Source organism: Acinonyx jubatus, chromosome X (assembly GCF_027475565.1).
Source record: "Acinonyx jubatus isolate Ajub_Pintada_27869175 chromosome X, VMU_Ajub_asm_v1.0, whole genome shotgun sequence".
NCBI lineage: Eukaryota > Metazoa > Chordata > Mammalia > Carnivora > Felidae > Acinonyx > Acinonyx jubatus.
In genome coordinates this window covers 99133418-99146564 of record NC_069389.1, presented here as the reverse complement: position 1 = coordinate 99146564, position 13147 = coordinate 99133418, and the positions used below count along the sequence as shown (strand labels likewise).

Sequence of the window (13147 nt, the reverse complement as noted above, 5' to 3'; positions counted from 1 at the left end):
CATTCCAAAGGTCCAAAGAAGACAAGTTTGATGGCATCAGTAAAGATTAATTCTGGGGAAACCATAATCTCTGTCATAAAATATCACTTTGCTGAGCCTGTTTCTGGAGTCCTTCCTCCTAGAGAGCCCGGCCTGAATAAGGATTACAGCAGTGGTTATGTGATATATGACTTAACACACCAAACAAGATTTTGTGTGTGTGTATATATAAGAAAAAGACCCCTTAATGGAGCCCACAGCACTGAAATGCTTGACATTCAGCAGTGTGATCTTTTCCAACTCCTTCTAAGCAATTTTTGGAACACTGTGGAAAAACCAAAATTGTTCTTATCACAGTCGTTCCTGGCAGGGAAAAAAAGGAGAGCAGTCGTCAGGGTTGCTTGGATGTCTTGTCCCCATGCAGACTCAGTACAAAATTCGAAACCCGTGGTCACACGGCCTCACAGATTCTTGCCCTGACATCCACAGATCCCTTTAAACTCTCTCCTTTGGTGTGTTTCCGAGAGAAGAAATCATCCTTGTCTACCTGTGACCACTGACAGGAGCCAATCTGCCTTTTTTTCTCTCAGGTGGTGCAAGAGGAGATCCCCATTCCTTCCAGCTTTGTGAGGCTGAGTTACCTGAGCAGCCGCACCCCCGGCTATAAAACCCTGCTTCGGATCCTTCTGACACATTCAACCATTCCCGTGGGAATGATAAAAGTCCATCTCACGGTAGCCGTGGAAGGGCGACTCACACAGAAGTGGTTTCCTGCCGCAGTTAATCTCATCTACACGTTTGCCTGGAACAAGACCGACATCTACGGACAGAAGGTTTGGGGCCTGGCAGAGGCTTTGGGTATGTTGAACTAATTCCGTATGAATAGCAGCATTGCGTTGCACAACACCGAAAATACTAGTTGCATATTAATTTACATGTGGAATAATTATGTATGGACAAATGACGACTGTCTTTTATTTAAAGGATCTAAAGCATTTTTTTCACTCAAACCCTCTCTTTGGGCCTATTTAGAGTTCCCTTTTGACACATTTTTCCTTCAAAACTAGTTCAGTTCCCCTTTCCTGATGGCTTATGTACCCGTGGAATCACACACTATCTGACTTGTAACTGTCTCCAGAGCTGAATATTGCCTTCTAACTGTGACCTTTGGTGTGGCGTTCTTTAGGCCATGTTTTTGGATTTGACATTTAGACTGTCATTTCCACTTAGAAACTACAAAATTTTAACTTCTAGGCATCTCCACTTATTGTCTCTTATGTCTAAGATAGTTAGACTCCATTAACTTGTTACTTCAGTAGGTTACATTTTAAAAAAAAATCATCTTACCTTCCTAGTCCTTTTGATTTTCTATTTCAGGGCTTTAAAACCTAGAATTTTGTAGGGACTTTAAGAGGTCCTCTGAGCCTATGGTTTTCAGCTACTTAATTGTCGGACAAACGACATTTTCTTTTAATGCTTATTTATTTATGAGAAAGAGAGAGAGAGAGAGAGAGAGAGAGAGAGAGAGAGCATGAGCAGTGGAGGGGCAGAGAGAGAGAGGGAGACACAGAACGTGAAGCAGGCTCTAGGCTCTGAACTGTCAGCACAGAGCCTGACACAGGGCTCAAACTCAAGAACTGTGAGATCATGACCTGAGCCGAAGTCAGACGCTTAACCAACTGAGCCACCCAGGCACCCGTCGGACGAACAACATTTGAAAAAATTAGACTGAAACAGATTTGCCAACTTCTTATTTTGCCAAGTAAGAATATTTTTAAAAAGAAAGAAAAGGGGCACCTGGGTGGCGCAGTCGGTTAAGCGTCCGACTTCAGCCAGGTCACGATCTCGCAGTCCGTGAGTTCGAGCCCCGCGTCGGGCTCTGGGCTGATGGCTCAGAGCCTGGAGCCTGTTTCCGATTCTGTGTCTCCCTCTCTCTCTGCCCCTCCCCCGTTCATGCTCTGTCTCTCTCTGTCCCAAAAATAAATAAACGTTGGAAAATTAAAAAAAAAAAAAGAAAGAAAAGAAGCCACTACAATCTACCTACCACTACCATAATTTCATAAAGGAGAGGGATATCTTAACATCAAGAAAGGGAATATTCTATCTTTAAAAATGACAGCAGTCTAATACTGATGCTCAGGATGAGAGAGAGAGATAGACAGACAGCAATGTCTTTATTTTTCACTCTGAGGAAGACAATGAAAACTTCCTAAAGGAACCTGACACAGGTCTGTGGAGTCACAGTCGGGAGCCATTGATTCTTGTGTCTTCAGGCAATAGCTCATGGAAACCACCCTTGGACAGATGAGAAGACTATTTGTAAAGTTCTCCAGAGGAGATCTTTTCATATCCTCCCTTGGAAGGGTCTATCATAGAACCACTCCCATACATCTTTTAGACTATAGTGTATCAATTTCCTCCCTTTCTTTCCAGAGGAAAACTAATAGCGGGGGTGAGGGGAATCCTTGCCCAAGAGACCCTCATATACTTAAATAATTAACTCCCCTCTGTTGGACCGTATTAGAATGCAAGAAACATAGAGTGGTGCAGATTTCCTCAGCGGGCAGTTCCTGTAAAGACGTGGGAAAGTAAGAGAGAACAAGAAAAAGCACTAGCAAACTGCAGTCTTGCTGAAGATACATCGTAGTTCTAGAAAGCCAGCATCTGTTTTGTCAAACAGCTCCAGTTGTCCCTCTCTGTAGCAAGAGGCCACTGCCTCCCTCCTTGGTGACTCAGCTATACTGATGCCTGAGCTCATCACTTCTGCCATATTAACTACCCTCCCTTTCTTTCAGCTCTTCAAACTCCACGTCTACTGACTTGCTCTGTATCTTGCATTCAGACTCCTCTTACAAACAATATCAGATTGTGTCGGCCAGTCACCATACAACAAACACCCTAAGCAGACCTCTACTGTTAGGCTAACTACCATCACGATTGCTGGCCAGCTATGGAGTCCTGCTTAATTCTTACTTCAGTGAGTGTAGTGATTAAGAGAACAAGTCTGGAGCCAGACTCCTTCCCTGGGTTCAAGTCATCAGTTCTCTACTTACTAGCTATGAAACATTGGGTCCATTAGTTAATCTCCAGGTTCCAGAGTTTCTCCATCTATCAAATGAGTATCCTAAGGTGACTGCTACTCACAGGGTATAATAATATGAGGATTAAATGAGATAAGTAATGTAAAATGCTTCACACATGGTAAGCACTCAACAAATATTCTGCTCTGGTATTGGCTTTTCAGTTCTGCTGTGGCCAGGGTATTGGGATCGCAAAGTATAAAGCATGGGGCCGACGCAGGTACTTGTTGTCTCGGCTTCTCTAAGTAGGGAACTGGGTACATAGCAGGCAAGCACTCAGTTACTCTCCAGTTTCCCTCCTTGCCACACACACGCACACCATCTCTTCCCTGCCCTTCTCTGTGCTATGAGAAGCTGGCTTCTATGGACCACATTGCCTGGGCTCCTTTGCTCTCTAGCTTCCCATTTGGTCAATAGGTGGTACCATCTGGAGACCACAGAATGGAAGAAGGAGGTGAGGGTATTTACCCTTCTCCCTGCCTCATTGCAATTCTGGCAGCAACTAGAAGATGGCAGCTCCTATCCAGTTGCCCTCCTCCACATCCCCAAGCCCTCTGGTCTTCCATATCGCCATTCCCTCCCTTTGCCCCTGCAAACCCAGAAGCCTTCTCAGTGTTGTCAGTCCCTGAGTGGATCGGCGTCCCTGATGGATTCCCTTAACCCAGCTCCTCGTTGTGCAGCTGTAAATAGTGCCTTCATCTGACTCTCTGCGCAAACACTTGAGTGTGATATGTGATTCTTGCTGGGACCTTGGCCAGTGCATACTTGAACCTCATGTTCTCTCGAGGATACTATCCTAAAGCCTTTGCTTCTCTAGAATAACCCAAAATTCCTCTAACTTTTCTCCATAGGGCTTTGTTTTCCCATTCCTTATTACCTTCCGCAGAACCCCTGCTAGGCCATTGACTTTTTTGTTTGTTTTTACTTTCTTCTTAAGTTGTGATACCTAGCAATTTACCCAGTACACTCACTCATGAAGAGCTGACCAGGACAATATATAGCAGTCGTTTCTTGCCAGGGTTCACATAAATGCAGTTCAAGCTTACTTTTTAATTTTCTCTCTCTTTTTTTTAAAGTTTATTTATTTACTTTGAGAGAGTGAGAGCACATGCACGCATGAGTGGGGGAGGAGCAGAGAGAAAGAATCCCAAGCAGTCTCTGCACTGTCAGCAATACGGGGCTCGAAGTCAGGAACTGTGAGATCATGACCTGAGCCAAAATCAAGAGCTGGACACTTAACCGACTGTGCCACCCAGGCGCCCCTAAACTTACTCTTTTAAATAACGGTTTTATTAAGATGTAATTCGCGTACCACAAACTTCACCCATGTGAAGTGTACATTTGAGTGACTTTTAGTATTTTCGCAGTGTTGCACAACGATTACCAATATCTAATTCCAGAACATTTTCATCATCAGCCCCACAAAGTAGCACCCCACACAAACTAGCAGTCACTCTCCCCTCTAGGCCCTGGCAACTACCAATCTCCTTTCTGTCTGTGTATCTACCTGTTTTGAACATTTCAAACAAATGCAACCATACGATATGTAGTCTTTCACATCTGGCTTCTTTCTCTTCGCGTAATGTTTCCAAAGCTCATTCACGTCCAAGCCTGTGAGTACTTCATTCTTTGCTACGACTGAATAATATTCCATTGCATGGCTACACCACATCTTGTGCTGCTATGCACATTCGGATATAAGTATTTGTTTGAATATCTGTTCTCATTTCTTTGGGGAATATACCTAGGGGTAAGACTGTTGAATCATACGGTAATTCCGTGTTTGACTTGTTGAGAAACCACCAAACTGTGTTCTACAGTATCTGCACCATTTGATCAACCTTACTTTATGCATAAAATGTGTTACTTCTCTTTCTTTTAAACACCTCCAGTGCTAAAGATTCTAAAATTTTCTCCCTTGTTGGAGTTAAGCAGTCTTAATGACTTAGCTTCTGATATGCCCGTGGATTATTGAATAAACAACTAAAACACAAAGAAAAGCAGAGACCTCCTAGTATACACAGCAGTGATGAAGATCCCACTCCTACCGTTTGCCGACAGGTGTTGGTTTACTTTCTATTTCTGCAATCCTGTTCCTGGTCAAAGCTTCCTGAAGCATTGTGACTATAATTAAAATGCTCAAATTAATTAAAATGCCTTAATTAAATGCTCAAATAGATGTTGTTGGTTCATTTTTAAGGCTAATAAAAGTAATAAAAGCGAGAGAAAATTGATCGACTCAGAAATATCCAAAGAGAGAGGAAAAAAGTGTTCCTCGTGGTATTTTATGTGCACTTAAAGAGCATATTTTTTAGAAAGAAAACTGGCAAAGATCTCAAGAGAAATGGTCAAAATAATTTCAAGTGTAGGGCGTAAGATGGACTATGGATTATTGACCTTGTAGGAAATGCCCCTGATAATGGATAACGGGATTTTATTTCCTACCTAGTATCCATTTCCACATCCATGGAGACTAAGAGAACTTCCTGACAGTGGTAAAAACATTAGAGCAGGTGGTAGAATGAAGTTTGAGAAATTTGATTCTCTGCAGATAGATTGTGAGCAACAACACAACAGACAATAAACAGTTCAGGTCATATATGAATGGAGACAGAGTGATCAAGTATGTGACCACTGAGCTCATACCTTAATAGAGATGATTGAGTCCAAACAAACAACGAAGAAAACGTTTAGTTGTACTCCTGCCCAAGTTTTATAATCGCTTAACTAACGTGAGAAGACATGGACTAAATTTTGCACCGGATACTAACAATGGCTAATATGGTTAATATGACACTTCTCAGATTTGCTTTGGATTTAGAGATCCTAGTCCAGTCTTTTGGTAGGCAGAATAATGACCACCACCCCCAAAGATGTTCAGCCCTGGAGTCTGTGAATATATTCTGTTACATGGCAAAAGAGAATTCAGGTTACAGATGGAATTAAGGTTGCTTATCAGCTGACCTTGAGGTGAGATGATTATCCTGGATTATCCAGGTGAGCCCAGTGGCATCACAAGTGTCCTTAAAAGTGGAAGATGGTGGGGCGCCTGGGTGGCTCAGTCAGTTGAGCGTCCGACGTTGGCTCAGGTCATGTGAGTTCAAGCCCCACATCGGGCTCACTGCTATCAGTACAGAGCCTACTTCAAATCCTCTCACTCTCTCTCTCTCTGCCCCTCCGCCACTAATGTTCTCTCTCTCTCTCGCTCTCACTCTCTTGCTCTCTTGCTATGTCTCTCAAAAATAAAAAAATTCAAAAGTGGAAGATGGAGTCAGAAGGGGAGGTCAGAGTTAGGGGAAGGTATAACCATAGAAGAAAGGCACAGCAGGATGAAATATTGCTGGCTTTGAAGATGGGGAAAGGGAGTCAAGAAACAAGGAATATTGGTGGCCTCTAGAAGCTAGAAGAAGCAAGGTGATGGATTCTGCCTTACAGCCTCCAGAATGAATGAAGACTTCAGACACCCTGATTTTAGCTCAGTGAGAACCATTTCGGACATCTTACCTTCTTAACTGTGAGATAAGAAATTTGTCTTGTTTGAAGCCTTTAAGCTTGTGCTAATTGGTTACACCAGTAATAGGAAACAAACCTTGACCAATATTCATACAGTCCCAGTTCTAGCAAGGATTTTGGTTAAAACTGTGGCTAGAAGATTCTCCCACCCTTCTTTCTCTTCATGCCAGTTCAATATGAACTTCTGTTCCCTCCCTCCACCCATTTCTGGGTGATGGAGAAAGAGGAGATCAGCTTTAAACAGGCCGAATTTGAAGTGATGCTCAGTATCTACATTGAAATGCCCGCCTAGTTTGAAATGTGGGACTCTTGTTTCCCACATAGCTCAGCTGCAGGGAATCGGTGTCACTCTCAGGGCCAGAGTGTCTCAAAAGAAGAACAGAGGGTTGAGGGACAGCCACAGTGAGAACAGGAGTGCTTGAGACCCTAGAGCATCCCACCATTTTTTGCAATGAAACCCATTTTGCAAGCAGTGGGGATAATACCAGAGTGAATAAATTACCAGCAGAGATTGTGTGAACTACTTCCTTGGCGAAGTATCAATGGCAACTGATAAGATTGATTAATCCCAGTACAATATTGATCAAGTCGAAGAAGAGTAAAATCACCCCCAGGGTTGCAGTACAAAAACCAGAATCACTAGTTCATCCGGCTTAAAGATTTTGTTGTCTGATCCACAGACAAGACTCCCCTGCTAAAAAACTCCATCTGTGCATTTGAAATAATTTGGCCCTAGTACTTGATTCTCTAGCTCTAAATAAGGTATGGTGTCTGGAAATCATCGTATATTATTTAGTTTCTTTCCCAACTCTGCTGCTCGGAAAACAATGAAAAAAAAATCATTGTTGTTAAGTTCACAGTGCTGTTAAAATTCTAGAGATGGCTTATTTAATTTGACAAACTGGCTTGTTCAGGGGCCCTGATCTGCATCCATTATATGAATTTTGTCAAAATAATTCCCTATGTCTGCCTGGGTCCGCATACATTATCAATATGTAATAATGCATTCTGCGTGGTCTTCATTTTAATTAAATTAAATTGTAGCGGTTTGGAGTCCTGGAAGTTCAGGAAATCAGCCATCGCCTTTTAGTAGCACTGCTATAAACAATTCCATTTTTTTTTCAAGGCTATTGGCAACAACAATTGCATAATTATTTAGTACAGTAGTTTGCCAAGAAAGAGTGGCGTTTCAGGGAGAACTAGACTTCCTAAAGGTTCACGGTGCACAGGAGTCCATCTAAATTGTGTTCGAGAGAAACAAGGGAACATTAATAGTAATAGGTGCTAAGCTACGGTTGCTTTGTGCACACAAAACATCCCTGAGAACGATGCTTTAGTGTTCATAAATTTCCTTTCAGTAAAACCTACAGCCACAAAAATAGCATCCACTGAATATTTTAATAATAAATGGGTAGTGCTTTACAATTTGCGAAGTACTTTCACATACGTTATCTCATTTTAATCCTTATAACATTCCTGCCTGGTCGGCACGGCGCGACGAATATGATCTTCGTTTTACAGAGGGGGAAACTGAGGTTGGAAAAGAGCAAGTGACTTGCCTAGAATCCTCCACAGAGTGGGGACTCAAACTCAGATCTCCCGGTCCGGAGTTCTGCATGCCTTTCACTGCTGCCTCTCTTCACTAAATTGACCAACCCACCTTGCCGAGTACCCAATTCAACGCCCCAGCGGCTTTCTGTCAAAGAAGCTAGCAGAGATAATAATCTTTCATCATCTCTCTCCACTCGTGAATTCATAATCGTTAACTGAGAGCAGGGCTGTTTTATCCATTTAGCTTTAGAGGCATAGCACCAAGAATATGAGTTTTTCAAGGGCCTGCAAAAAATGTTTGCAACCTGAAAAATAAGTACATTGGCACCAAAATATGAAAAGAAAGCCAGAAAATCAGCATTAATAAATGTTTAAATAAATGTCTACAAAATGAAACATTGTGTCAGCTTGTCAACTGCTTCTCAGTTTTCACACTTTCATATGAAATATTTTAATGCTGGGAATGCGTTGTCGGTTGTATCCATTTTAATATGGCTGATAAGATGTGAGATAGGACCTCCAAAAGTAAGAGTGCCCGGAGCCTACCGGGGTTTTTTAATGACCAGATACCCTGGTAACCAAGTGCTCTGTGCCCATTTCAAACTGCTGGCCACACCCATTAGTAAGATTGTGAAATCCATTTGGTGAGTCAACCAGTATTTTTTAATGGACTATAATAGAACAAAAGTGAGCAGAATAGAAAATATCAGAATGTAAAGCTCTCAGTAGAGTATTATTTTGGAAGACTTGGTTTCGATTATACGTATGTGTATGTCTATGTGTGTATCTCCCCGTGTGTATGCTGGGTCACAGTTTAATGACTTTCGGGCATAAGAATTTGAAAGCTATTGGTAAGAGGACATAGTCAAGAGACAGAAAAATTAAATGATTTTCCAAACCATCTGTCCTGTTTTCCAAGTCAGGCTTTATGATTATTCTTGCCTCCTACCCCCCTCTACCAACCCATATCGGAGCATTTACGGAGATATCTCTCCAAGATTGTGTGACCGTATAATTTATCATTGAAACCAAGATACTTCTGAGAGTAAAAGCGAATGCTGTTGATTATTACATCAAGACCATAACATAACTGGGTGCTGTTTTTGGCCAACCAGAATACGTGGTACTTCTCCTTCAAGGCTGCCCCCTGGCCTCCCTGAAAACCTTATCTCTTTCATTCAGAGCAAATAAAACGTTATTTATTTAGCACTTCTGAATTGTGGGTCTCTCCCTTAATAGCTGTGGTCTAGCATAGCAGGAAAGGGCACTTGCTTATGAGTCCCTGGGTTTAGCTCTGGTTCTGCCATTTACTAGCCAGATGACCTCGGACTAGTCACTCTACCTCTCTGACTCTATTATCTCGTCTCTCAAATGGGAGTAAATATATCTTCCTCAGAGGTTTTTGTGAGTCTTCAAATTAGGTAATATACACAAAAATGTATTTAACTGTTGCGTGCTCTGCAAATGTAAGTTGATATTATTTTTGTGATGGTTATTAAGGAGGCCACGGATGAAAGTTCCCAAAGGTACGGAGCCCTTCAGGGTTTGGCCTCTCTCACATGACAGATTATCCTGCCCTGCATAATATCCACTGTGTCTGCAGTGCTTAGCAGATCACCTGCCTGGCACATAGAGCAAGCAGCTCAGTGAAGCTTTGCTGAGTCATTAAGTAACAGCCCCCTGCTTTCTAGTACAATATTGTATCCCTTTTAATCAATCATGTTGTTTTAAAAGATAACCAGTCCATTTTCAAGGTGAATCTATTTCCTAAAACCTCTCCAAAGAAAAATGCCTAAGTACTACTAAAGGATAGTAATATTTTGTTTTATTTTGCACTGGGAGGGGGAAGGGGGTGGTTGTTCATTTGTTTTTGATGCGCTAGAGAGAAACCAACCCTTCAGCCACCCTGGCCTTTTTTAAATCTCCCCAAAGATACCAAGCCTCAAGGCCTTGCACACGTACTGCTCTCTCTCTAGAATGTTCTTCCCTGTATTTCATAAGAGAAACCCCTTCTGCATAAAGAGGCTTTTCCTTGCTTCTTCATTCTACTTTAAACTGTCTTGTTATGCTCACTATTGATATGCTTCATTTTCCCATCATAACATTTACCACCCTGTGTATGTGCGTGTGTGTGTGTGTGTGTGTGTGTGTGTCTGTGTGCGTCTGTGTGTGTTATTCTTGTTTTATATTTTTTCCTCCCACTAGAATGTGAGCTCCACATGGGAGGGACCAGGAGCAGGAGGAAGTGCTGTCTTATTCAGCCTTCTTCATCCTCATACCCTGAGTTCCTGACAACGAGAGGTACCCTTTAAATATTGCATATTTGTTGAATGACTGAACAAACGAATGAACAAGGACAGAGACTAAAGCAGACCCCTTAGCCTGTATAATGGGATGACGTGCCTGCCCAGGGAGAGGAGAGCAGTGCCCGGGCGCACGAAGGCACTCGCAGATGTGGGTGTGAGCCTCTACGTCATCCTGCCTTGGAGGCACCGAGGTCATCCGGGTTCCAGGTTCACTTGTATACAGCTAGGCTCGAACAAAGCAGCCAGGAAAAAAAAAATCTCCAAATATTAGATTTCAGTGGACAGGACCTCTTGGCAAAAGTGTTGTGTGACGGCCTCACTGCTGGATGCTTTTTACTTTTCCTCCTGTATTCCTCCAAATACCTCACTTTTATTTTTCTTATTTTTATTTTTTTAATTTAAATCCAAGTTAGTTAACATGTAGTGTAATAATGATTTCAGTAGTAGAATTTAGTGCTTCATCACTTACATATAACACCCAGTGCTCATCCCAACAACTGTCCTCTCTAGTGCCCATCACCCATTGATTCCATCCCCCCACCCAACACCCTGTCAGCAGCCCTCAGTTTGTTCTCTGTATCTGAGTTTCATATGGTTTGTCTCCCTCTCTGTTTTTATCTTACTTTCGCTTCCCTTCCCCTTCGTTCATCTGTCGTGTTTCTTAAATTCCACATATGAGTGAAATCACATGGTATTTGTCTTTTCCTGACTGACTAATTTCACTTAGCACAATACACTCTAGTTCCATCCACATTGTTGCACATGGCAAGATTGCATTTGTTTTGATCGCTGAGTGGTATTCCATTGTATTATACCACATCTTCTTTATCCATTCATCAGTTGATAGACATTTGGGCTCTTTCCATACTTTGGCTATTGTTGAAAGTGCTGCTATAAACAGCGGGGTGCATGTGCCTCTTCGAATCAGCATTTTTGTATCCTTTGGATAAATATCTAGTTAGTGCAATTGCTGGGTCGTAGGGTAGTTCTATTTTTATTTTTTTGAGGAACCTCCATATAATTTTCCAGAGTGGCTGCACCAGTTTGCATTCCCCCCAGCAGTGCAAAAGGGTTCCCCTTTCTCTGTATCCTCGCCAACATCTGTTGTTTCTGAGTTATTCATTTTAGCCATTCTGACAGGTGTGAGGTGGTATCTCATTGTAGTTTTCATTTGTATTTCCCTGATGATGAGTGATGTTGAGCGTCTTTTCATGTGTCTATGAGCCATCTGGATGTCTTCTTTGGAACAGTGTCTATTCCTGTCTTCTGCCCATTTCTTCACTGCATTATTTGTTTTTGGGTGTTGAGTTTGATAGGTTCTTTATAGATTTTGGATACTAACCCCTTATCTGATAATGTCATTTTCAAATACCTTCTCCCATTCAGTCAGTTGCCTTTTAGTTTTCCTGATTGTTTCCTTCCCTGTGCAGAAGATTTTTATCTTGATGAGGCCCCAATACTTCATTTGTGGTTTTGTTTCCCTTGCCTCCGGAGACATCTCTAGTAAGAAGTTGCTCAACTGAGGTCGAAGAGGTTGTTGCCTATTTTCTCCTCTAGGATTTTGATGGTTTCCTGCCTCACATCTGGGTCTTTCATCCATTTTGAGTTTATTTTTGTGTATTCAACTACCTCACTTTTAACACTATCATGTCTAAACCCTATTTTTTTATAAACTGCTAGGGTATACTGATCCTAAGTATTACCCAAGCAAATCCAGTGATTCATTAAAAAATAATACATTATAACCAAATAGAGTTTCTTTTAGGACCACAGAGAAGCTTCAACAGTAGGAAGTCTATTGCTATAATTCACCATCTTAATAGATTACAAGAGAAAACTATGTGAATATTTCCATAAGTGCTGAAAAAGCAGTTGATAAAAATTTATCACCTGATTCTGACACTCCTAGTGAGCCAGGAAAAATAGATAGATCAACAAAGCATTTCAGGCCACTGGGCAATGTGTCAAACTGAGGAGCTTCTGGGGTCATCTTATCATATGATAAATCACTAGAGGATAGGAAAAGGTAGAAGTTCTAAGAACACATACGTGTTCTCAATAGATAGCACTGTATCTGTATAGTCTTGGTCTATTGTTGCCGTGGCTTTCATTTGGTTCCTTAGGTCTCTTGTCCTTTGTTGTTTTTGTTGTTGTCTTGCATTAATCTACCATTTTAAAAGAATGGGAGATAATTTATTGTTGTAGTTAATGATTCCTTTTGGATAAGGAACTTTTTATCTTGCCATTAGTTACCTTTTAAATGTCATGAAATTCTTCATAGGATGTTTCCTGAGGTTGTGAGGGAACATGTGAGTTTCTCCCACTATCAGACTACTTTTAATTATGCGTCGCCTTTATAAATGCAGCCATTATGATTTCTGAAGCTGTTGAAAATCATCTGCTTAATCTTGTCATATTTTGTACATCAGTTTCATTGCATAGCATTTTTGCCTTGCCTATTTAATGTCAATCTCCCATCCCAGCCCTTATAGATAAATGTCACAGTCACTAAATTGGGTGTCAGGGGCACGGGGGCCCTTAGCCCTCTTGCAGTCCCCACATCATACATATGCTACTGCTTGGAGAAGTAGAATGAGCTTTCAGTTCTTTTTTCCAATGTCTAATGGCTTTGTGGCAAGCTGCAGTCGTTCTTTAGACACCAGTATAATAAAGTTTTCTTTATCAGCCAGTGTTAATATTTGCAAGATGACAAACAGT

General features: G+C 41.6%; 1 protein-coding gene across 2 annotated transcripts in view; it reads left to right on the top strand.

Moving 5' to 3' along the window:
* TENM1 (teneurin transmembrane protein 1) overlaps positions 1 to 13147 on the top strand; it is a 779729-nt gene that overhangs the window by 639447 nt on the left and 127135 nt on the right. For both annotated transcript variants that reach the window (XM_053201635.1, XM_027054328.2), the window contains exon 20: positions 570 to 837. In XM_053201635.1, the coding sequence (XP_053057610.1) occupies positions 570 to 837 (268 nt within the window). The remainder of the gene's footprint in view (positions 1 to 569; positions 838 to 13147) is intronic.